At 34.9% G+C, this 27840-nt stretch overlaps 2 protein-coding genes across 2 annotated transcripts in view; one reads left to right on the plus strand and one right to left on the minus strand.

Moving 5' to 3' along the window:
• LOC141385704 (uncharacterized) overlaps nucleotides 1–27840 on the minus strand; it is a 430770-nt gene that overhangs the window by 153129 nt on the left and 249801 nt on the right. The gene's annotated exons all lie outside the window — the stretch shown is intronic.
• Nucleotides 9569–26660, plus strand: ndufs4 (NADH:ubiquinone oxidoreductase subunit S4). The gene is given in 5 exon segments (NM_001020676.1): nucleotides 9569–9659; nucleotides 11914–11986; nucleotides 25913–26085; nucleotides 26172–26245; nucleotides 26470–26660. Coding segments are annotated over 5 exon segments (507 nt in total). The 5' UTR covers nucleotides 9569–9576; the 3' UTR covers nucleotides 26574–26660.

Raw genomic sequence — 27840 nt, forward strand, 5'->3', positions numbered from 1 at the left:
CTTTAGGCATATGCGATTACCAGGCTGTAACTGTTAACTAAGGCTAACGTGCCAGCATAATATACACTTTTTGGCTTTAAAATGACCTCTTCGAAGACTGGATGTTAAAAAGCCAATAACAGAAAAGGTACATTGTAATTGTAGGTGTAATTGAAAACTTTGTTAAACTACCATTGAGGTATCAAGTCAGGGAATTTGATATTTAGCCTAAATTGGGAACCCTGTTCATTCCATTCATTCATTAATTTTCTTTTCGGCTTAGTCCCTTTATTAATCCAGGGTCGCCACAGCCCATCTCTGGGAAACATCCACATCCAACACACTCATTCACACTCATACACTACGGACAGTTTAGCCTACCCAATTCACCTGTACCACATGTCTGTGGACTGTGGGGGGAAACTGGAGCACCCAGAGGAAACCACCGCGAACGCAGGGAGAACATGCAAACTCCACACAGAATTGCCAACTTACTCAGCCGAGGCTCAAACCAGCGCCCTTTTTGCTGTGAGGCAACAGCACTACCTACTGTGCCACTGCATCGTTCCCTGTTCATTCCAAAACCCTAATTTCAAACGTTTCTGTTTACAATGTCTTAAAATGACAAACTGAGTAAACCAAAAGTGAAGAGAAATGTAAGCAAGCTGGTTACAATGACAGGACTTTCTGATCATCCTGCTGATGTGCTTTGTTAAAACGGATATAGATTACTGTGAACAGAAAAAGTTGCGAGGATAACTTCACTCACTTGCCTCACCAGAGTGTCTGCGAGCTGCTCATTTTTCGCTTGGTTTGCACGAGCCGGTCTAATGACACACACAAGAGGTTTGGTCACTTGGCTGAACAGTCTCCATTGAGCTTGTCATTCAAGCTTCTGTTTGGGCTACTTTGGAGGATTTCTTTCTCCTCTGTCCTCCTCTGGTCTCCTCTCTTCCCATCTTTTTTTCTCTCTCTCATCTTTTGACGCGATGATGGAGATGTGTGTCCCAGGTGGCCCACTCATCAAAACACAAGGGATCTGGCTCCTTATTTCAGACAAAAACATCACACTCTTTGTTGTCTAAAGGAAAAGATGTGGATGAGGATTTACCCAGGAGAATCTGCCCTCCCCATTGCCCACCAAAAGCCGTCTCCGCCCCCTGCCGTCAAAGAGAAATGTCAATCAAACGAGGGCATGAGGTTTGTTGAAAAGGTCATCGAGTGGTGGTCATTGCGGCCATTGTATTCCTTTCATGAATGGAGAAGACAATCCAATGTGTCCAACTGACCTCACTTTGGACTAACTCCCCCTTCATATACCGAGAGGAAGATTTAGACGTCCAGACGCCACGCTGCAATTGTTCATACAACACAGTTCCTGCAGTCCGAGGAAAGATATGTAGCCATATCATTATACAGATTTATGAGCATGTGTTTTTGATGGCTTGATATGGCACATTCAATGAACTATTTAGAGTCAAATCATTTGGATTGTAAGATATTTTTGATGTTAGTCATGAATTTACATGCCCCACCTTTGAGATCTGATGCCACTTGACTGTATCTAACCATCGAAATCATACAGCAATAGGAGGCTAAATTTTAACCACATGACAAACTTGAGTGCAATGAATTGCCACATAAAAAGCTCCTAATGAAAATCAATCAATCAATTAAAACATTCTTGAAAAATGACAACCCAGATATAATATTATTGGATCTTTTCTGCTGTGTGATGGGGTAGACAAATAAATGCATTTTATAATATACCGATTGGTGTGGAAATATTAAACTGTTTTGAGGGTATGCGGAAAAAACTAACATAGGCTCATTTTTAAAGCGTAGCCCTATATACCTTTCTGGAGATCTCGAACTATGTAGCCAGAAGTTCACATATTGCTGCAGTTCATCTTTAAAATGAACGCTATTAGACGGTATGATGCTGTTCATTTTTTTGCTTACCAGCTGACCACTAACTTCCATATGGACGGCTTTTCCCGCTGTTTCTAGTTTGTCTAGTTAGCTCGACTGAAATCAATGGACCTAAGGATGCAGAGAGGAGTTGACCATGATGATGGGGTTTGAGTACAGTAAAGAACGGTTCTAAAAAGCAGTTAAGACAAAAACAAAAGCCAAAAAAAATCAATAAATAAGTAAATAACAGAGTGAGAATGTGGTTAAAATGAAAACATGGTAAAAATCAGGCGAAGGTTTTTCTTTTTCTGGATTACTTCTGAAAACACTATTGGTTGGGTTTAGGTGTGGAGGAGGGTGGATTAGTTGATCGCTTAGTCATTTATTCGATGGCGGCCTCTGGTGGATTTACAAGAGAACAGCGGGTGTGAATGGCACTCGTGAGAGAAGTTTGAGATCTGAAAAATCAAACACAGCGGCATCTGTTGGAAAAGTATCTTCTGGAACATAATTTGTGATCTTCAGAAATGTATATAGGGGTACCTTTACAGAATGAGTCTGGGTTGGGGGGAAAATGGTAACAAGGATGCATTCCTCACAGAAATAAAAATTAATGGTAATTTAAGTTTGACCTTCTAAATTTGGTATTAGTGAATGTTGGGTAATAAAGGTCTTCTTTTCAACATTTAAAAGGTTAGATTTTGGAGTTTTTCTGAAAGTGATTTAATCTTTCATTCAGTAGGGAAAAGTTTAAAAAAATAAGTTTTTCCTCAAATATTAAACAGCACAATCTTTACTCAAAAGCTATAATGACAAGAAATGTTGCTTGAGCAAGCTGCTTAATCAGCTTATTAGAATGATTTTTCTTTGGATGACTCTGAAGACATTTTAAATTCACCATAGAGCTACAGCAATAAAACAGAAAACAGTTATTTGAAATTGTATTAATATACTAATAGTATATTTATTATATTTTTGATCAAATAAATGCCTTAGTGCCTCACAGTTTAAGCACGTGCTGGACCAGGAGGCCTTTCTGTGTGGAGTTCTCCCCTTGTCTGTGTGGGTTTCCTCCGGGAGTCCAAAGATATACAGAATACATGAATTGGATAAACTGAATTGGCCATAATGTGTAAATAGTAGAGTATGTGGGTGTTTCCCAGCACTGAGGGTAGTACTCTCAGTACTTGGTTGCGAGGAGAAGAATATCCGCTGTGTAAAAATGTGGTTGTAATTGGCTGTTCATTCTGTTGCGGTGACCCCTTGATAAAACAGGGAATAAGGTAACTTTACTTTCACATTACTTTAATAAAAATAAAACATTTGTCAACCCCAAACATTTAAATAGAACCTAACATCTTACACAAAATTCCGTAAAAATTTTCCTTTGAGCACACCACAGACTCTTATTTACACATCAAGCGGTTTATTTATCTATTTATAATGTGTGTTTAAGTAATTATTTCTCACTAATTACTTAATTGTTAAAGCCAAATGTCCTCCCATATGGAAGCGTTTAACATAGCATGAGACCTCCAGCGACACGGATTCCTTTGAAGAGACAGCAAATAATCCCCATTCACTGAAGCACCTAATGTGAATCATGCCATGGGACACTCAATTAATCGTTTTGGTCTTGTAAATATTTGATTACTCTATTTAAAAAGTTCTATTTGATTTGCTCCAGGGCTCTGCTCCAAGCACTGTAGGTGGATTATTTCATTTTGTCCAAACAGTTTACACCAGGCCGCAGCTTCACTTACGACACTATGTGGGCAGCTTACAGCTCAGAAATACACATGAAACATGAGGTCTAAAAAAAAAAACAGAGCAACTTCTTTATCATCACAAGCTAGTAAACACCGTTTTCCAGGACGCGAGACACCTGGGCTTTGTAAATTAAACAGACTGTGACGATGATGTTCACTCTATGTTAGGTGTGTAACAATTTCGCAGTGATGCATCACTAGACAGGAAGTGGTGTTTTCTAAAACATGCTTTCAGATGCAGGGGAAGGGAAATTAACATATAGTTAGTTCACCCAAGAATGAAAATTTGCTGTTTATTTACTCACATCTAAGATTTCTTCAGGAAAGCATTAATTTTTGAAACCATTGTGCTCGATGATTCATAAAATTTAAGGGCTTTGAGAGTCAAAAAAACATACTTGACGATTAAAATTGTAGGAAATGTTTATCATTTATTCACCCTTGACCTGTTCCAAACCAGTTTGAGATTTTTTGTTTGATTGTGTTGAAAGCAATATAAAACATAGCATACAAAAAAGATAAATGTATGGTGGCCGAGAGAGCTTAATGCACTGCAATTTAAGAAAGCACATGCAATTACAAAAAACATTAAATTATCTTTATCAATTTGAGTGCACACGTGTTGCAAATTCTCACAACACAAACAAATGAAGAAACGTGCTGCAATTAGTCACGACACTTGCAAATATCCACGTAACACAACGGAAATGTTTCAAGGGGACCCAAAACCATGATGGATCCTGCTGAGATATGGAGATAATGCTGCGCAATTCTCAAGTTGTTGGTGTTTTGACTAATAGCTGCGCATTTCTTCAGTTGTTTGTGTTGTGACCAATAGCTGCGCATTTCTTCAGTTGTTTGTGTTGTAACTAATTGCTATGTGTTTCTCAGGTTGTTAAAAACTGAGCTACCCTGATCCAGTTACTATGACCATTTATGTTAAGCTGCTTTGACATAATCTACATTGTAAAAGCGCTATACAAATAAAGCTGAATTGAATTGTTTGTGTTGTGACCAATTGCTGCGCATTTCTTAAGTTGTTTGATTTGTGACCAATTGCTGTGCGTTTCTTAAGTCGTGACTAATTGCTGCGCGTTTCTCAAGTTGTTTGTGTTGTGACCAATTGCTGCGCATTTCTTGAGTTGTTTGATTTGTGACCAATTGCTGTGCGTTTCTTAAGTCGTGACTAATTGCTGCGCGTTTCTTAAGCTGTTTGTGTCCCGACTAATTGTTTTGCGATTGTTAAGTTGTTTGTGTTGTGAGAATTTGCAACTCGTGTGCTATCAAATTGATTTCTTCATTTGCTGGTGTTTTTTGTAATTGCATGTGCTTCCTTAAATAGCAGTGCGTTAAGCTCTTTGGCCGCTGTATCAATTAGCTATATGCACAGCTAGTGTTTTTCAGCTAATGATGAACTTTTGGTGAAAGCTTAATGTGACTAATATACAGTTACTTTTTACAGCATCAACTCTAAAATGTAATTCAAATATAAACAGTTAAATAGACTTAAGCATCCATTTAGTTTTTAAAGCGTAAAAATCGACGATAGAACAATGAAACACAGGTGCCGTCATTAGTAACAGGCTAGCGCAGAAACTTAATGTGGAAAATTAATTTCCATATTTTTAAGACATGGCGCAGAAAAATATCATTTAACACAGTGCCTCTTGTTTGGTCTGAGACCTGCTTTATATCGTATCTCAGCCAGGCAGTGAGGATCAATGTTTTGTAAAAAAAATCTGATCTTAAACATGGCAATTTTGTATGGGATGACAATTAACCGAAAGTCCTGGGGCTGGTGACTGAAATAAAAGTCCGTCTGCATATACCCCATTGAGTAAAACTAAGAAACTAAAAAAAAAATCACAGACTAAACAACATTGTTTATTTCTACTATGTATATCAATATTAAATGTTGTAGTATTGTTCAAATGATCTTCTTTTGTGTTCCACAGAGAAAAAAAAAACCAAACAAACAAATTGGTCTGGAACAAGCCACGGGTGAGTAAAAAAAGGCACAATTTGCATTTTTGGGTGAACTAGCCCTTTCATATTTGTGACTTTTGAAGATTACTGTCCTATGAAGCAAAAAATGTTTGTGCTCATCTATATTAATATGAGGCACGATGCTGGTAATCCAGATTGTTGTGAATGTGCTTAAAGCCACTGGCCGAGGCTGTGGATTAAAATGTTAAATTTCTTGCACAGACCGATTGTATCATTTCATAGGACTGCATTGTGTAGTCAAGAGCCACAGGTATCATTTTTGCATTAACTTCATTTTTGCATCAACAGGGACCAAGATATCAGCTTAAAAGTCACTTGCATTCATTCATTCATTTTTGGATGGATTATCTATTTAAAAGATGAGATGAAATGCAGTGAAACTATAATGTCGCTCCGAAGGCGAGGGAGGAAATAGATAATGAGAAAACGCTCAGGGTGACAGACAGAAAGTGGGTTTTAAGGGGGAGAGGATTAGGGTTAAAAGTCAAAAAGGTCACACAAGAAACCAGTTCACATCCACTCTGATGATGGCAAAAATCTTAATTGAAGGCACAGAAAAAGACGTCTAATAGCAGCAGACACATTTATTTCCTTTCTTTGGTACTAGTTTTAGCACAAAAATTTGAGCAAATTTCCCACAATTACAGCATCTAACTTATGCGGCAGTCTGGAGTTTTTATCTTCAATCCAAGGATACTGTTTTGTGGCAATCCTAGATCATTGTTTTTTTAAGATTTACCCTGCAGCCACTGGACGACTGGCTGGCAGACTATTCTCCAGAGAATTGAACTTCTCAGATCAGTAATCTGTCTGGAAATCCTTTCTCACCATAGTCAAACCCAACTGGTTAGCAATCTGCGCTCTAGTTGTTACATTCATCAATGTTCAAAGGTTTAGGACGAGTATGATTCTGTATTAAAAATAATGGCCCAATGGATGCTATACAAGAAAATCTATTAAGAAAAAAGTTTTATCTTCAACACCATTGTTTTAATAAGAAATGTTCCTGAGCTCTATTAATATAACAATCGAATAAGCCCAAGCCCTATTAATAAGCCCAATCAAAATAGTATAACAATTTCCCAAGGACTATGTAAAAAAACATATTCATTCAATTGATACTATTTCATGAGATTACTGTATTTTAATTAGATAAATAAGATAAGTGCCATCAACAAACTTTTTGCCTCCTAAAATTAGAGTTCTCTCAAAGGGACATCCTAACAAATATACCTTGTAGTAAGTGTCTCACAGGTTGATGTCTATACAGACGTGGACAGACCGAGTTCTTCAGGCATGTCAGGCTGTTTCACATACACAAGATTAAGTAGCAAAAGTGACATCCAAGACCAATCGGGCCACCCAGGAGAACTGCAACCAGCGGAAAGGCTGTCAGAGCCCCCCTTTACACCATTAATCTTCAAGCTTCTCCTGTGCTGCCAACTCGCATCTCCTTCAAACGGGACAGGAGAGAGGGAGGGAAATGGAGAAAAGTAAAGCCACTCTGTTTTTCTCCTTGTGCTTTCCCATCGATTAACTCTTTGAGAGACAAAGTGTTGCTTATCACTTGTGTTTGTTAGTGCTTCAGCACAGGTTTGACATCTTGCTCCGAAAGCTTTGCTCAGAAACACTTTTATCATTACAAATGATTATATGAGCAAATTATACAGTATCCAAAGCTGACTTTAAGACGTGCGCTGTTTTCAATAAACAATAAAAAAGTATTTGAAATGCTGTCTGTTGAAGAAAATACTGACATTATCTTGGCATTTTGCAAAAGAATGTAAACTTCCACCCTTGCTGATTGCATTTTCACATTTTACACGTGTTTAAGTCTAATACTAAGACAGGACGGCCACCTTCTCTGTAGATGAATGGGCCTCATTAAAGCAAAATGGAGATTCCGGTGCTGAAGTGTGGGGATTGCCCTCGGACCTCTCAATTCTTTCACTGATCAATAGGAACTTTGATCTCATCCTTAGTGGAGATTCCCGGTCCCTTTACTGGCGACACATATATAAACTAATGACAATGAGTGGTGAAATGCTAAAGTAAAAGAAGGATCCAGGAGCTGATAAATAGCGGAAAATGAGTATGTTATGCTGTGGCATGCCTGAAGTCCCAAGAGAGAGCTGTCTTACACCAGTCCTGAGAACTGAGGAGGAAATCGACCCATCTAGACAGAGCCTTTGAAGAGACCTGAACTCAAATTAAGGGACATGCCATGGATGCTTGCTTCTGTTTTTTTTTTCTCTCTCTCTCTTTAAGTTCTCTTTTTTTCTGTTGGGATATATGGACTATATGTTTGTTAAGCTTAAACAATAAATTAGAAATCAAATTAAACTAATTAATGTAAAAAAAAAAATTATTATTGTTTTTATTTAATTATATTTGTTTGATAATTCTTAAAATTTCCCCCAAAAGCATGAGGTTCTTAAAAACTAAATGTTTTAGCAACATAGTTTTAATGTTATTATGAGCTCATATAATGCAAGGCTATAACTAAGTAATTAATTATTTACACACCTTCCAAATAACCTAACTGCTTTCCTTCAGACTCAGAGCACAAAATATTTTAATGAAATCTAAGTTTTGGGTTTTCTGCTTCTCCATGAAATTGTGTTCATCCAATTCTTACTCTTAAAAATGGAGGCTTGCGATTGTGTCAGTGGTTCCCTGCAAAATCTTTAATATCCACAGAACCTTCCCATTCCACTCAAGATTGTTTAAAGTGGAAAAAGGTTATTAAAAGTTCTTCACACTTGCGCAAAATGGTGCCTTCAAGAATTTATCTATTCAATCTGTTTAATTCATATATTCTGAACAGACATGACCACTTTAGATGGTAAATACATAATTTTGGCTGTTTTCCTCTATATATATATAAGCATTGATCAGCACAGAAATTTACAGAATCTCAATCAAAACCGGCAAGGCTTCTTCTTGGAGCAGAGAAGAACCTCTCTGGTTCTTTCACATGAGTCAAGCATGCTTGACCTGCCTTATAATTAAATTCTAACCAGTGTTTTCATTTCATAGGAATTACATAATTCAGGTGTATAATTTATTCAATATATTAAAATAAAAATACCACAATTCTAGAAAAACATCCAGTATACATGATATTATTAGTCATTTTATCTTTCAATCATGAAACTGTTGTAAATAGTTTGTATTTATATTTGAATAGTTAAAAATATTTATGTACATTTTTACTTCACACTTGGATATTTGAATTTTAAATCTCAGCCTTATTTAATTTAATTGCCAATCTTAGTCATTTTGACACTGATGTGCATCTTTAGACTGCAACTTAAACATTTCACTTTTAAATCACACATAAAATCTTCATCTTGGGCAAGGGTATATTTGGTCATTTCCGATTATTAGGGGAGACCTGTCCCACATCTCATGTTTGTGCTTATAATCATCCATTAGGAGCAACTAATTTGATAAACTAAATATATCTTTTTCTAAGCTTTTAAGATTGTTAAAATTAATTACCATTGTATTACATTTCTATAAAGCAATGTCAAGGCAATATGTTCCCCCATTGCACAGGTGTGCAGTTACAGAGGGTGTTACATAAATCAAACATTAATGTTATTAAAAATAGGGGAAAAAAGATAGCACCCACGTGTGCATCTCATTTTGACGCTTTTGGTAATTAAACTTTCTAACTTGAGCCAAAATTCTACTAGGGCAAAATGATGCAAACACCATGAAAAAACTTGTTATAAACAGCCATTAGCTCTTTGTCAGTAACAACCACATTCATATATGTTGCCGTTTTCAACTAAACATAAACACAAATCTTCCACCTCAAGTTTCTACTCTCCTCATGAGCTGAAGAAATACGCATCGCGTGAGTTTGGACGCTGTGTGTTGCCGTACGTCTCATGTTAACATGGCGTCCTCAATGTCATTCTTTGGTTTAAGCCGTATTCTCGCTCTTAAATCAGTCACAAAAACATTTGTGAATCCTGTCAGGTAATTACCAACAATTTTGTAATTGTTTATGTGTTTATGCGCGTAGAAATAACGCTCGCTCGGTTTTCTTGGCTCTGTTTATCTGTTTACAGTTAACAGTTAGCCGGATAGCTACTGACATAGCCAGAGTGTCATCGGTCAATTCTTTAATATTAGACGTTAATCTGACACACATATACATGATATTGCGACGTTTTGGCCCTTTAAACTTACGTGTTGTTTTAGTGATAAAAACGACAAGCTCTTAGCTCTGTAGTGAGTTGTAATAACAACATTAATTAAACTGGTTAGTATACGTGATACATAATGTTTGAGTCATGTAAGTTAATTAGTGTAGTTAAATGTTAGTGTGGTTGATTATCGTTTGTAACGCTTTATGGGAAGGTTAGCTCCTTGACCTTCTTTCTGAACGAAGACTGAAAATGTAAATTTTTCCATTATGTTGCAAAACTCATTCAAAGGTTCACATTTGTATTGAGGTAAAGTTGGTTTTATATAAAATGTTATACTTTAGCCGTTTATATATTGTTTACCCCTAACCTTACTTTAGGTGTTTGCTCTGAAACTGCCTGTAATTATGCATTATTAATTATTTGACTGTGAACAGTGTTGTGGATGGTTGCTAATAAAATTTCCCTATTAGAGTTTTCAAATAATATGTTTAATGCGTTTCAAATAAAACTATTATTAAGGAGAAAGTCAGAATGTGCGAATATATAACTAACTATATCCCAATCACATTTGTGTGTGTGTGTGTGTGTGTCATGGCGGTTTTCTTATTAAGGTAAAGTTGTTGTTTTTTATTCACACATACATTCAGTGACAACTTGTGACAGACTCCATATTGTTTACCACGGCACTTTGAATATTCAGTCTGAAATAACCTGCAAGTGTGACTTGAAAACAAGATTAACACTGTTTATTTGACTGTGAATAATGTTGTACTTTGATAGTCATTGGGTGTTAATATGATTCCGCTATTTTGAGTTAGCAAATAAGACTTTTGTGAAATTATATTATTAAGGAGAATGTGCGAATATAAAACCAACTTTACCTCTATGGTTTTCTTTATATATTCAATATTCAAATTGGTAACATAATGCATACATCACCTCGTTGTAAACTTTAATCTTTTAAACCTGCAGTACATTTGTGCAAGTGCCCTTTAATAGCAATTTAATTTCACCTTATGTTTTAAAGTTTGATCATTTTAACTATAGTCATGCTCGCAAATCTCCTTTCTGTTTGCATATTAGCTCACCACTGATGGAATTCTGACACTACATGATGTAACATTTCATTTAGTGTGAGAATAGGTTTTGCACTAGATATCAAATTTCACTTCTTCAACATACAATAGATGACATATTAGAAAATAAGGCCACAAGCTCATTACATTATTGTTATTACTCATTCATTTCTTTTTTTCAGCTAAAAATGGCTAGTTATGTTAAAGTGGTCAGTCATGCAGATGTGGAATGTGTGAATATGAATAAATGATTCTCTTTCTCTACAACCTTTTATGCCTTCCCATATAATTAATCAAAAGTCAATATATTTTGTATCGACATCAAATTTTAAATTCACGCACAATCTGTTCTCATTGTATTTATTAGTCAAAGTACTGTTTTTATTTTATAATGTATAACTTTTTTGTTGCTTTGCATAGATTTGTTTTTTTTTTCATTTAAAAAAGATAGTAATATTCTAAAGTTAAAACTCAATACCTTCAGTTAAAGTAATTAGTCAATTGTACTGTATGTCTAAATTGTTGACATCCCTGGGTGGAGTTTAAAGTGTTTGATTGCAATCTTCTACCAAACATTGGGCAGCTGGAGTCACAAAATTCCAAATTTGAAAGCAATTTTATGTTCTTGTATGTTAAATTTTTGTTCATGTTGGTTATATAAAATTGAAATGAAAGATCTGCAGGTGTTTATGATTTTTTTTGTATCCATTTATGTCAGACCAGCTTCAGGTAAATTTCAAAAGCATTGATTTTAGACTTACAGGACGACATCAGTGGCTGCTTGTTTCTTACTGCCTTATAGTAGGTAACCTCCCAGAAGCTCAGCTGGCAGAATTAATGGGGCTGAGGAGAGATTTGTTTGCTTTCCTCTCTCTTGTCTCTTGACACACATCCTCCATTAAAATTATTCACTCTGCTGTTGTTTGTACCTAAATTCAGTTGTTTGTGCTGTATCTCTGCTTGTCATCTCTATTATTTTTTAAACTTCATCTTCCTGTTTTACAGGTCAGTAAGCACATCAGGATGTAGGCTGGCAGAGGGACAGGGATCCCAGCTCATCACTGTGGATGAGAAACTGGTATGAACATTGCTGCTTTTTCTGGATTGTATTAGGCTTTTGTAATTGTATGACAGTTAAAAATTGATGGAATATTTTGGAAATTTATAAGATTAAAAATGGCAAAGATTTTTTTTTTGGTATGTTAATATGTAAAGATTACAATGAATGTTTTTTGGTTTGTATATTTTACACCTAAACTGTACTCATGTACAAAATTTATGGACGAAGCTCAATTGGAAAGAACAGAGCCCTTGGTTATTGTAAAACTTAAATAAATTAGCATAGTTTGTGCTACTCATATAAAGGCCTTAAGAGGTCAGATTTTTTTTAATTTATAACGGCATCTTTAGATATATGTTCTGCTGAAAATACTGTTGTCGTAAAAAAAAAAATAAAAAAAAAAAACGTAAATAAAAAATTGTACACATACCTTAGAAATGGTATTGCAGAGAATTTTGACGGTTTTAAAACCTTGACTTTTCCAAACCGTGGTATACCTTTAAACGGTTATCATCCCATGCTTATTATGAACTAAACTAAAGTGTTGCCGAAATCAAAAATCTTAAACTCATGTCATTTAAATGTTGCACACATTGCAAAATAATAATAATCTTCCAATACAAACATCCTTAAAGGGTTAGATTTTTAGATGAAATCTGAGCGCCACTTTGTTTACCAATGTCTTGCATATCTGGACAGGGTGCTGACTGTAAAGGTACTATGTTATAGTGCCTGTAGTAAATGTGCACAGAAAAGTTGCAGAGATTTTCTAATTAAACACGGAGTTTTGTATGAATACAGTTGAACCACTGAAGTCACAAGGAATGCAATGAATTAGGTTTCTTTTCTGTACATTGAATGTCTCTGGACCATTGCTGGCTATGATGGATCACAAAACTCTCAGATTTCATCTAATATATCTTCAAGGTGTCAGGGGATTGGAACAAAATGAGGGTTATTAACTTGGGTGAACACTTTTTAAATGGCCATATGTTTACTTGAAATGCAAAATTAAGAAATAAAAGTTGTTTCCTGATAAATTTAACAACAATTAAGTTTGGGCTTATAATAATATCAGATTAAATTATGAAAAATATCATAATATACAGTGCTTTCCACACATAGCTATATTATCGGCCACTCAAGTATATTTGGTAGTGACGCATGAATAATACTATTACTATCATGATTTTACACTTTTTTTTGTATCCATCCAAGAAAGCCAAACATTTGCGATCGGTTAACCATTGGGAAATCTTCTCTCGCTCTGCACATTTCCTACTGCAGGTTCTGTGTGCGCGAGAACCGTCAACACATAATGAAGAAAAATAAATTTTTTATTTTTATTTAAATAATTTACTCATTTCCTGCATTTAATTACATGTGGGCACTATGTCCCCAGTGGAAGTTACACCCCTGATTTAGAGAAAAGTGTACTTTGCTTAGATTTTTTCCAAGTATGTTTAAAAAAAAATCTTACATTTGCCATCCTAAAACCATCTTATTGACCAGTTATAAATGGTATTATTCTTTCACTGGTGGTTCCCTCCTCCTGTGTATTGCCCAATAAGCATGCTTTCTTGTTCATTATCACAAATTAAACATACAAATGTTTAAGTCCATCTTACAAAACAACCCCCCCCCCCCCCCCCACACACACACACACACACACACAATTTTTTTCTTGTATTAATGCATAGATATATATACACTAGATTTCGCATAGGGACCCTGAGCATGCGTCAATAGCGCCGCCACATTGCTACAGTGCTCCCAGGACAAATGTCATTCAACCGCACTAGTTAAGACAGTGTTATTACTTGAAGATGCGGGACTTTAGCGCTGTCTACGGGTGTAGAAACGAGCAAACAAAGAAATCAAAGCACAGAGGTAGAACATTTCATAGGTAATATTAAGTTTTTTTTTCTGTTTTTGTATGTTCTGAACTTTTGTGCTAATCAGGTAACGTTATTGATGATAATAGTCACTTACTGCATTCACCATAAGACAAAGAAGCTCCAACTCGCACTAAACACTCGGCTTATGCTAGTTTTGTTGAATAAAATCAGCAAACAATGCATTAGAAATATGACAACGAGATGCTGCGCTGCCAGAAACTTAAGTCGGCTAACGTTAGTGAAAGAGTCGTTCGGGGGATTCATTCACAAACGAATCGCTCCTTCCGTCAGTATGAGAAGTGAAAGCAGGAGAGGAGGTGTGTTTCAGGACATGATTAGATCAAATTTAACAGGGAGAGTGGATAGTACATTTCTGTACACACAAACACAAGCTTTTTGTCAGGAATGCCCGTGCGGTTACTGATCCATCAATGAAGAAAAGTGATGTAAAATTATAATTTTCGTAATTAGAAAAAAAAAATTACATACAAAACACCCGATCATAGATATATGTGTATATGTGTTTATCTCTGGCTTTGGATGGCCACAGTCCTCCAATGTACCTTGGTCCTGCATTCATTTCAAAGGAGCGCTACCCTGTAGCAAGATGGCGTCAATAGACAACAATAGGCCAGGCGACATCTAGTGTATATATCTATGGTATTAATGTATTACCTGCAATTGTTGTGCAAGTTTTTTTTTTTTTTTAATGCAAATGTAATGTAAGGAGAGTATTTGAATGGATTCTGAGATTTGCTGTAAAGATTACTGGTATTTAACACCCATTTCATAACAAATTTTGCATTGTGTTTTCAGTGCTCTGCTTGTTTGCAATATGTTTTGGGTCTAGTTCAACTGTCTGTATCAAAATAGCCTGCTATGTCTGTGCAAATTATAGAACATATTGTCAGTAGAATCTGCAGAACTTGACACTAGGATGTCTGCTTTCTGCTAAAGTATGTGGAATTGTGTTTTCATGCTAATTTGCACTGTTTAGTAAGTCTGTCTCTTATACTTTCCTATTAAGTCTATATCATTTAAAAAGAATGCTGGAATATTCCCATTAGCATAAAATCAATATGTTTGAATAAAGGGCAAAAACCGGTTCTGCACACTACTGTAGATTACAGAAAATGTGGTATATATTATGTTAAAATATGAAATCTAATGATTCTGTGTGATGAGGCAGGATTTGTTTTAGAGGGGGTAAATTGTCCTCTCTTGAAATTTATTCTGAATAAAGTTTTCTAATCTTTTTTTTTTTTTTGCATGTCCTTGTGAGACAATAATGAGCTTGTTTACCTACGAGACTTCAGCCACTCAGCTGGCTCGAATGTGTGGGACGCTTTTGGCAGAGTGGGGTGTTTGGGTGGACTCAGACTATCTGTGATTGTGTCTGAGCGGGCAAGTACACCCCGCCTGGTCGAGGACTCTCGTTTAATAGTAGGGGCCACTCTAAAGTAAAGCTGCAAAAGGGCCCCCAAAAAGAGGGGATTGAAAGAAAAAAGGGAGAAAAACAGTCTGACAGTAGCAGACTCGCAGGAAGACGGCGGCTGTCCTTTTATAATTGGCCACAGAGCTTTCATTGTTGTTCTCAGGCGAGCTGTGCCCATTGAGCCAGATATTTGGTTTGTAGTGAAGACTACCTGTCTTGTGCAAGACTTTTTATAAAGCCCTTTAATAATAGATATTCATATTTCATTTAGTATGACCATACATTTGCAACTGTGGTAATGTAACGCCTCCATAAGGTTTTTGCCTAATGAAATATAAGAAGCACTTTACTGTTATGGATACAATTTATGGACAGCACATTGTGTTTAAGCATTTTCTGCATACTTATGGCATGCGTGCAGATCATATGTGACTACATGATATGATTTTCCAAACTGAGCACTTATTTTTCAAGGGTCACAGGTTATGGAAGAGTTTCTGCAGAAGATGATGTTCAGGTTCTTAGTGTTCTTGGGTCATCTCACAATGTCTTGTAGAATTTATATTGGGTCGCCTGAATGTGTTTTCTATTTGACCTGGGATAAATTCTAAAAGACAATTCTTTGAATCTCAAATTTTCATGACCCACCCTGTCATTTATCACTGAAACATGAAGACATGTTGACCGGAAAGAATGTGAAAGGGAGTACGCATCTCAAAAAAAAAAAAAAAAAAAAAAAAAACAGAAACTTTTCTTCAACAAGTGTTAAAGAAAAGGGCTTTTAGATATGATCTCAAGTCAACTTTGAAGGTGCATTATTAATATTAGGTTGGATGTGAATATATTTAATAAAATGAATAAAAATGGCACAATTAATAAATCTTAAATAATTAAATGACTTAACTGAAATAAAAATATATATAATTGAAGCTATTAATAAAAACGGCAGTGGTAGTTACTCTGTGACAAAAATTACATGGCGGTCAAGCTGACAAATGCTTTAGCTATTTTTAGTTAAGGAAATTATTTGTATTAGTTGTTTTGAAACTAATTAATCTACAATTTTAAATGCTTTTGAAAACGCATTTTTAATCAATTTTTTTAGATATTTTGGGCGTCTAATTTTGAAAGGAAAAAACAAAGACATTTTCCAGCCCTAGTGAAAGGGCTTGCAAATGTGCCACTTTGCAGTGCAGTCAAATGTGTGGCATTGCAAATGACGTTAATTAAGGTCCTGCGTATTTGTGGCAGAGTCTGGGCACTTTCTCCCTCCGGTGCCAGCGCTGACTTGCTTTTGTTGGTAATTACAGTTTGATTAAGCATGCTGGGCCATGAGAAAGCCTGCATGGCTGGCCAGTGACAGAGTTTCACACGTAATGTCTGAGCTGCGCAGGAGCTCTGAAAACTCTCTGAATGAACCGTGCTCAAGTTTCTAAATCCTGAGAGGACAGTTTTTCTGCAGTTAAAAAATTTCATCTATTATTCTTTAATATGCTGAGACTATTTTTTTCTTTCCTTGAAAAGCTTAGCCGATATGGCCCTGGGATGCGATGGGCTTAACACGCCAAGCAATGGTCTAAATTCAGAGTCTGTTTGGTGGCACATGACAGTCTGATTAAAAATGCCTTCGTTTATAATTTTTCAGTTTGGTCGGTGGCTGATGACGATGTAGCAATGACACACAGTCATTTATTGAAAGTGCGTTTATTTGCATGCATATTAAAAATGCGTTTGCAAACCACCCTGCGTACGAAAATAAATGCAAACATCAGTGAAATGATACCTAATTGCAAGCGAGAGGCATTTTGTTCAGTCTGAGCCGTAAATTGAATGAACTTGTTAAAGTAGCTGTCAGACTGTATGGTTGTGTCTGTAAGCTCTGAATTGGAGATCCAGCCGTGGTTCTGTCCTCCTCCACCTCCTCCGTCCCCCTCTTTCCCTTCGCTGTTCATCTCAAGTGTCTGTTTTGTCTAGTTGTCCCCTCGTACCAGGTGCTTGTCCGAAAGGAAAAAAAAAACCAAGGCCGGCAAGTAGGTCAAAGGATATGGCTCTTTGAAGAGGATCTGACAAGAGGCTTTGTGTATTAGTCGCTAAATGGTATTTCATTTGCTTAACACTTGAGAAAGTAACCTTTAAAGTGGCCGACAGCACCTTTGTGTGGTAGAGGAAGGAGATTCGCAGCGGCTGTAGAGCACACCGTGTTCCTCCTCACTTCATTTCCATCACCCTGTGCTCTTACAAATCAGCTCAGCCATTGCTACTGCTAATCGGCTGAAAATAGCAATGCTGATGTAGATAAATGGGTTCTTGTTTCATTTATGCTGTTTGTTTCGTTGGTTGTAATTGCTAATAAATTTAAGTTAACAAATCATTACTTATGACAGAAATAGATTTGGCTTTTATACTCATTATCATTCTCAGTTTTATTTGATGTACTTTTTAACTTGGGATGTGTTGCAATTCATTCATTCACTGCACTTACTGTTTGAACGGAAAAAAATGAGATGAGATTTGTCTACATCAAATTACTATTGCAAAGTAATTTTATTTATTTAGTATATTAAAATATTAAATACAAATTTTTAAATCTAATGATTTAAATAACATATACAGATGAAGTCAGAATTATTAGCCCCCTGTTTATTTTTCCCTCCATTTTCTGTTTAACCGAGAGCAGATTTTTTCAGCACATTTCTAAACATAATAGTTATAATAACTCATTTCTAATAACTGATTTATTTTATCTTTGCCAAGATGACAGTACATACTATTTTACTAGAAACTTTTCAAGACACTTCCTTACAACTTAAAGTGACATTTAAAGGCTTAACTAGGTTAATTAGGTTAGCTAGGCAGGTTAGGGTAATTAGGCAAGTTATTGTACAAGTTATTATAGTTTGTTCTGTAGACTATCGAAAAATATATAGCTTAAAGGGGCTAATAATTTTAACCTTAAAATGTTTGTAAAAAAAATTCAAAACTGCTTTTATTCTAGACGAAATAAAACAAATAAGACTTTCTCCAGAAGAAAAAAATATTATTAGACATACTGTGAACATTTGGGGGGCTAAAAATTCTCACTTCAACTGTATTATAAAAAAAAAAACATTTCACTATCCTTTGTCTTGAGATCCTTATATATAGAAATAATGTCTCTTTTTTTATAATACATTTTTCATTTTAAATTTGGAATGATTAACTTTTTGCTGACAAATTGTTAAAAGAATAACCTTGAAAGACCTTGACTTGAAAGATGGTGGCAAAGTACAAAGATTTAAAGTAAGTGAATTCAGTAGTTTGTGTCTGAGCTGTCATCAAATTTTTGTTCTTTTAAATATCCCTGACAAGATGTTTGGGTATATGAACTAAATGACATTTCACTTGGTGTCTTGTGTAAATCATCTATATTGATGATGATAAAGATTTTATTGTTGCTCTTATTATTATGATAATAATAACATACCTAAGAATAATGATAATAAATCTAAATTAAATAAATATGTATTATAGATTATTGTTTTGATGCTTAAATGCACGCACAAGCATTTAAAAATGATGTATAAAATTGAAAATATGGCAGAAAAGGGTGAACAAATTTATGAATAAGTTTGTTTTCTATTGGAAATCTGCTGCTTCTTGTTGTTTTGCTTTTATTAGACACCTATTTTAGTATTCATTAAAATACCAGCAGATAATTGTAATCACCTACCTTTTTATCAGAATTTATAATAATATATATATATATATATATATAAAGATTTTCAACACTTGAAAAAGATATTAATGTTTATCAAAGTCCTTTTGCTGTTATTTGGCATTTTACTTACAATTTCTGTTATTTGTTATTATCTGCTGCTGTTCTTTTATTAGCAGCAACTGTCTGTTCTGCACATCAGTCAACCAATTGCCACAAATACTTGTGAGATCTGATCACCCATTCATTGTCGTCTTTAGTTTTTGGCTGATTTGGCTGGTTTTAAACTCTGACTGATTGATTTGTTACCCTACAATCAAACTGTTTTAGAATTCATAAGTTTGAATTGTAAAGTTTTTTTCCTTCCTCAAGTAGACCAATTTACCACTAACTCATTAGCGAATCTTTAAAATAAATAGTTTGAAAGTTTTTTTGTGATTGCTGTAAATTGTTAATCAGTAACTGCTATAAAAATGGACTATGCAGTCTAGCTAAGGGGGATTAAAATGCGAATTTAATTATTCCAAGCCACTTAGTATATAAATCATTTTAGCAAGTTGCTTAGAAGAAATGGTGTAAGTAAATTGGCTAAGTATATAGTTTTATATATTTAAATTGCATTTATATTGCTCATGCACGAGTGCAAAGTTTCACGATTTGTCTTCATCTTGTATTTTATGGAGTTTTTCTGAGACAAAACAAAATAAAACAATAACTTTTTGAATTACTCTCCATTCATTTATCCTTTACTACAATTAAAGCCATTTTGAAATAAATAAATGCTTCATTTAAATTGAAAAAAGAAGTCTAACCATTAAAAGACAGATCTGTAGTGAACGCTGAAGTTTTCACTTAGTTCTCATTTTCAGAGAGCACCTTTCAATGTGCAGGTAATTTGTCACTGCTTGTTTTTTACCCAAAAAAGGTAGATTTGCATGCATGTGGACACCAACTTGTAATGTCTTTCCAAGTCATTTTAATGTCTGTACTGCGTTGGATGTCTCTAAGCAGATTGTTTCATTAATTATTTCTGCCCTGATCATTTCCCCCTGTATTTCCCTTTATTAATCAACATGCAGCTTCAACTAGACTGATTCTGCGGGGATTGTGCTGAAACAGTGATGGCAGTGTAGTCTGCAAATCTGATCTCCATATGCTGACATGAGAACTGGATTGTGTACATAAACGGACACCACAACCTTCAAAAGTTCTTGAGAGGGTCCACCTGTAATCTTCCAATAACTTTTCCATTCCCATTTTATAGTGCACAGTCTGTCTGAGCTTAAAACATACCACAAATGTATGTTACTTTACCAGACTCTCATGTCTTTCCATTTCTCCTCAGTGAATGGATCTGTTTTATATATATATATATATATATATATATATATATATATATATATATATATATATATATATATATATATATATATATATATATATATGATTAGCCTTTACTCCTTGTCAAATAGTGTTGTCAGAAATATTGGTTGATCTTAGATTTATTTCATTTTTTTAAGAATCTTGCCTGCAAAGTTTGGTTTTGTGGAGTGTGCATTTAAATTAGTTAATTTTTATGATTTTATAGTTAATGATTGATGTATTTATGTCATGCTCCTAACCTCACAGGGTAATTGCATGTACATGTTTTCATTATTCATTAGGGCTGCACAATATTGAAAAAATCTGACATTGCGATATTTTGTTTTTCTGAGATATCTATCTGTGTGTGTGTGAATATATTGCGATATGAATATAATTTCAACAGATAGTTCATTTAGATTGTGGGGGATGAATTTGTAAGGCTGTGGATCATGTACAAAAAGACAAAGAAAAATGCAAGCAAAAATAATTGCAATAGAGCAATGAAAAAAGTTAAACAGTATTCAGGTACTGAAATGTAAGAACGGAATATAACAACACTGTATAGCCTTCACTGCAGTAAATCACTAAAACTATTCTCCTTTAAAGTTATGAATGTACGAATGTTTTTTGTGCCTGAATGCTTCAAACTTTTTAATGCCTTTAAAGCACGTGCAAATGATAACATTTCATTATGTTATGGTTAGACTTTGCAAAGACACTATATTCTTAACGGTTGTGCTAATAAATTATACTGTATATCCTCCGATGTGACTGTTTGGGACACACACATTGCGATATTGATGCTTAAACGATATATTGTGCAGCCCTATTATTCATCATCTTAAGAATTGGAACACTTCATAGAAGGCATAATGTTTTATTGGTTCAAATGTGGTATTTTTGCCCAGCATCAAACACATTATTTTGGCAGTGCCATTATTTATTGTACAGTTTTTAACGCGCTCACACACACTAAAAGCAAATCACATAAATAACAATGTTATCTGTATAAAATCTAGAAAAAAGATTAAATAGTTAAAATAAACATTCAATTTTTAGTTTTTAAAAAATAAAATGTTGAAATATCTATTAAACATTTTATAACAGTATATGTTCTAAATGTTAACTTGTTTTTCTGCCTATTTTTAAAATCTACTTGTCATTATTAGATTTTTGCTGGATTGTATTAAAACTAATACCCATAATTCAATAATTATTAAAAGCGTTGAAAAAAGCTCTTCTGATAGGACATTTACATTTGATAATGTCAAAGTTTATGTATTTATAGTTTGCATAAGCAACGTCTTATATTCATTGCATTTGTTTACAACACATTTTCATTTTAAAAAGTGGCACCAACTCACCTTAAAACCTTTCTTGTACTACTACTCGCACGGCAAATTCCTTCTTGTTTACACTTCGGTATCGGTTTTGTCGGCCACACTTGGCTCTACCAAGCTGCACGCAGGGCTCATTCAAGCAGTCGGCCCCACAGTCTGCCCCTCTGAATGGGCTCCCATGCTCTTTATTCACCGAGGAGCCAGAGGTGTCAGAAATATAGACACGCTTTCACGTGACGGAGACTTTGCCAGTCTTTTCTCCCTCGCTCTTAAGCCTGGCATTCTGTCTGCACATACAGGTATTGAAGGGCTCTGTGAATAGTGTCAAACTTCATAGTTCTCATTTTGCTTCCTGTACATGCAAGGAGAAACGTGCAGTGTTTCCCTTTGTGGTCCCTCTCTCTGGCCTAATTTTTTTTTTCCCCTTGAAGCACCATATTTAAGGCACAGTCGCTCGCTTTGTCTATTTGGCCATTGTGCATTCGTCTGTTGCTTAGATCACCCTCGTAGTTTTTGTTGTCCTAATGTATGCAGGCAAGAATAAGTCTAGACTACTTTTTTTCCTCTTTTTAGCTTGCAGGACAGTGGACAGTATTTTCAGTATGTGTAAATAAATCTTTGACATTTCTCTGTCTGATGCCATGTATGAAATAACTAATATGTAAAATAGCCTTCAAATAATGACAGCTTTCCACTAAATATATACGTGTTGTGATAGATTAATTGCAGACATTGGGTTTTGGTGCTTTCGTGCCTCCTTGGATTAATTGTCATTCTGCTCAGCTGAGTCTTGAGTCTCTAAGCTGCTCATTTTAAGCAAAAAGATTAATACTTGTGTTGAGATATGTGCCGTTTAGTTGTTCAAGCTGACTGATTCTGATCCTAAGTTAGGAAGATGAACAAAGTTCTACTTATGTTCAGTTGTTGCTGGTGTGGAGCAAAGCGAATGATTTTAACTGAGTTGTGCTCTGTTAAAAAAAAAAAGCCTTTAATTAATCAATTCCCATAGTTTGTGATTTTAAAGGTGATCTCTGCTCAACATCTTTTGATGTTGAAACAATTAACAAAGTGACTTGTCAGTGTTGGTCATGTAAACGATCGTACAAAACTGTTAATGAGCTGCTATTATTTCCATATTTAAAATCCCTTGCAATATATAGATTACTGACTAAAAATGTAATTAAAATAATTTTGTTAAATTGTAGAGTAACAAAAAAGTTCATGGGCCGGTAAAAGATTGTGACTGTTTGATAACCTTGGATATACAGTGCTTAGCATAATTGAGAACACCCCATTTTGAAAATGAACATTTTTATCCATTTCTGAGGGAATATAGTAAATGTATTTTGGTGCATTTAAACAAAACAGATTTAATAAACATATATATTTATTAAAATAATATTTTAGTTTCTGCATATTTAAAAATTTGAAGATAATACAATTAAATTGAAACAAAATATGGCAACAAAAAAAAAATAGAACCTACAAAATTTCAACTAAACTTTTCAATTTTTTTGCTTCTCTTGATTTTTGTCATCTTTTTAAAATTTGTATCTAATATTTTTCTATAACATAAATGTGTTTATTCTAAACAAATATAATATTGTAAAGCTTCCTATTCAATATGAATATAAAAGATAGATTTGTGAGGGGTATAGTTATATATGCTGCGCACTGTAAATATCACAAGATCATAATGTTCTTTTTAAATTTCTGTGTTCCTGTGTCGAACACAATATATTTTATTTTAAGAAACATTTGAAATATTTTGAAACAGTATAGCTTTTGATGTGGAGGGTCCTTTTTTGCTAAATATACTGTTGCCTAAATAAAACTAAATAAAATAGTCACAAAAAACAAGTAAAAAAAGCAACTTTACATATAACGTAGGAACGTTGGCAGTTTTAAAACCATGACTTTTCCAGACCACGGTAAACCTTGAAACCGGTTATCATCCCATGCCTATTCCCATAATGCGATTGGTAATAATGAAGGTAAAATGGCTATAAATCACAAAATATGCTATATTAGAAAGTCTTCTTTTTAAAATTGTTATTTAAAAAAGTTATTAGACAGTCTGGCATCTTTTCCCCCATTCTCTGCTGTTCATAATGAGCGTTTGATACTGTATGTTCTTCCCAGCCTGCTCGAGTGTCACGTGAAGACTGTGCAAGTCAGAGTGTTTAGCAGCCTTTTGTTCACAGTTCATGCTAAAGAAGCTCTTTTAAATGAATCAAGTGGCAGATGACAGACAATGATGAAAATTTGATTCTTTGAAGTTGTAATGGCCATTGAAATGTGTGAAGTTCTTGCATTGAAAGGGGAGCTGCTTGTAGGATTCACAACCTTGGGTGGCTGCTTGCTGGGAGGTTTGTCTGTGTGTTGTTGCCGACTTCCCGTTGCCGCTCGCTAATTCCCAAAGGAATTGGACTCTCTTTGGCTTTCAGCAGCAGCACATTTGAGTCTGGGACCATGCAGCATGTTTCTCACATATCTTTCAGATCACCTTCTCACAACAGCCCTCTTTTGTTCTTTTCACACAATAAACGAGAAGCACTGCTGAAGTTTTTAGTTGTGCACTTGATATGATCTAGCACTGTAAAGAAGGGTCCATTAATTAACTGTTTAACATAGCTTGGGCGTTTTTCTGTTTATTTACACTTTTGAATTGTGTTGTGGAGGCTTGACAATGTTTGAAGTAAAAAAAAAAACAAATTGACTTTTATTGACAGTTTTATATTGTTTGGTTGGTCGTGTTATAGTAGAAAAATCAGGTAGCGAGCCAGATCTTGTTCATATTTTATGGATTTATTTAAAGATATATTTTCTGTAAATTTTTATATGGTATGTAGCTTCAGAATACTGAAATTGCAGTACAAGACCGTTTATTAAACTGTAAACTTACAATTTCAACATTAAAATTTGACAGCAGAGATCAAGGTACAGTAGTTCGAAAGCAGACAAAAATGGATTGCATGTAAATCACATAATTTGGAAAACAGTTCAATTAAAAGATAATAAACAACACAGTGCAGGCATTCACCACATCATGGCCTCAATACAGATTTTTCGGTTAAATTCTAAATCACAAGATATTAAAATTACTTTAGTTTTTTGTTATTTGCTTAAATTTGGTACAAGTAAATGATAATGTTTTTATTTTAATCCTTTAAAGTGTAATGTGCAGGTCTTCTTCTTTTTGAGATATTTTAAAAGCTCCCGCTTATACGTGTAGTTTGTAAATGATCAGACTGAGGTGTTTTTTGTTTAATATATTTATTTATTTATTTATTTATTTTATTTGTTACTAGTGATTTGTCATGATATTGCAGATTCTGTGATTTTAGCTTTGACATTGTACCTTTAAATCTTTCAATTGTAAACAAATTGTCTTGAGTACTTGTGTTTTGAGTCATTCAGTCATCATGCGACAGCCTTATTTCCTTAAATTATGCAGTCGGAAAAAGAATCGTTAAAGAATGTCTCATACAAAGGTTAAGCCATTTTGTCAGCAAGAAGTTTGTTTATACAAATTTAAGTGCATTGAACATAAAATAATTAAGTTGTCCCCGAAAATAGTTTGTTGTTTCAGCTCTTATTCTTTAAATAAGTAGTTTGAACAAGCAGCAAAAGTCATTTTTTGAGTGGCGTTTGAATTATATTTAACCATTTGTTACAATTTAAACTTTAAAAAAAAAAATTATATATATATATATATTTATTTATTTATTTATTATTATTATTATTATTATTATTATTATTATTTAAAAATTTTTTATTGGTGTCTGGACTCCAATTATGTCTTTCTTTTGAAAAAAGCAGTTCAGTCAGTGGTGTAGACTGATGTCCTGAGTGATTCACCTGCTGCTCAGGTTGTTGTTGTGCTGTTCAGTTAAAGTTTGTGTTGTACTTTTCACCTAATCGATAAAGTTTAGGGTGTATGAAACCTGAAAGCCCAGGTTTCTGCCATTGAACTGAAGATCACAATACACTGTCTCCATGCTTTTTAAATGTGTGACAAATCAGCCTGTCTGGACAAGTGCGCGTCTGTGATCAAAAAAAAAAAGTATTTGGGCTTTTATGCCCTTTGGGGAAATGTGCAAATATGTGAGAACAGCAAAGCTAATTTTTGATTTTAAGAGTCTGAACATCAACTCTCAGGTTTTGCTGAACATTAAATGGTCATGTCTTCAAATATTCTTATTTTGTCAGGACATCTCAACTCTGACTGGCGTTCCAGAGGAGCATATTAAGACACGCAAGGTCCGCATCTTTGTGCCAGCCCGCAACGCCATGCAGTCGGGCGTCAAAAACACACACAAGTGGAAGATAGACTTTGACACCAGGGAGCGCTGGGAAAACCCTCTGATGGGCTGGTCCTCTACGTGAGTGGATGACATAATCATAAACCAGCTTTCTGACTTCCCACAATCAAATCCCATGCCTAAAAATGTTTCTGTTCCATATGCAGGGCAGATCCACTGTCCAACATGGTGCTCACATTCAGCACTAAGGAGGACGCCATCGCTTTCGCAGAGAAGAATGGTAATCCATTTCAACATTCTTTCCACTATTGTGACCAAAGTTTTTTAAACACTGCAATCTTCCTATCGCAAAAATGTCTCTAGAGAGAGAGGATACTGAGCTTCGAAAAGGAAACAGTGGTTGTGTGTTTGTGGCATTTATCCTCACCCCACAGTGAACATCTCTCAAATCCAGCCTGTAGATATACTTGGCTGAGCGTGCGCTGTGCCTGTTTATTTTTACAGGTTGGAGTTATGATATAACTGAAAAGAGGGTCCCGAAGCCGAGAGTGAAGTCATATGGAGCAAACTTTTCCTGGGACAGAAGGACTCGAAGGTCGGCCAAGTAGCCATCCTGTTTCGGCCTGTCTGTGTTATCTTTAACAGACCTGTAAAAATAATATACTCTATGTATCTAATAAACTATCTTTACAACACCTGAGACTTTACGGCGCTTCCTTTGACCGAATCTGGATGACGCTTCACTCAGAACGGTCGTAATGATGCAACAGTTCTGGTAATGTGAGTATTTAACTCTTTTAATCACTGCTGTTGTTGGTGCAAACGCTGTGCTTTGAAACGCTATCTCTCCGTTTCCTCCGAAAATAATTCTTCTTGTCAGGTAGTTGGCTTTTCCGAGCCTTCAAACCCTCTTGAAGACAGTTTAGTGTTAATGTTTCTGAAACGGGAGGATGAGGTAAATGTCAAGCTTCAAAGACTGAACGCGGCTAGATATGTTTACTCTCATTCTCCTCCAGGGATGAGCCGAGATGACTAAAACACCTGCCTGCTCCAAATGACGTTCAATTGAAAAAGCAGCACTCGCTTTACTATGCTAGCACATTAGCACAGTATGTTCGTGCGCTTGGCATGTTTGCTTTACATCACCATTACAGCACTGGAATCATTCAAATGTGGTCCATGTCTTCAAAGCCAGACGTGTCTTTTAAAACAAGTTTTTTAACCATTAACTTAAAGGGATAGTTCACCCAAAAATGAAAATTCATCATTTGTTCACCCTTGACTTATTCCAAACCAGTTTAATGTTCCTTATTCTGTAGAACAAACAGTACGAATTTTTGAAGAAAGCTGGAAACTGGTAACCATTGATTGTAGTGTTTGTTTCCTTCTTTCAACTAAAAAACAATGTGCTTACACAAAAAAAAAAGTTCCCTGACATGCTGACCATTGTTTAACGATGGTCAGTGTGATTGAAACTGCCTTTATATTGCTAGTCACTTCATCTGGTTTGCTTCTTTTTGATTTTTGAGACTTTTTTTCCACTTATTTCAATCTTTGGGATTTTTTTAGTCTATGCACCTAATGGATTGTTTTGAAGGAACGATGAGTTCATTTTTTTTTCTTTGTCTTTAAAATATCTTCTTTTGTGTTTAACAGAATAAAGAAACACCTTAAAAGTTTGAATCCACTTGAGTAAATAGTGAGAATTTTTGGGGGTAAACTCTCCTTTAACCAGTGATGAAAATGTTTCCTTCTGAAGAACAAATTTTATTTTATTTTCCATTTGCTAGAAAGAAATCATTCTAAAAGTAATTCCAGTTATCCTTTTCTGTTCTGTTGTAGTTTTGGTTTGGAACCTAAAAATAATTCATTTTA

This window comes from Danio rerio, chromosome 5 (assembly GCF_049306965.1).
Source record: "Danio rerio strain Tuebingen ecotype United States chromosome 5, GRCz12tu, whole genome shotgun sequence".
In the NCBI taxonomy this organism is placed as follows: domain Eukaryota; kingdom Metazoa; phylum Chordata; class Actinopteri; order Cypriniformes; family Danionidae; genus Danio; species Danio rerio.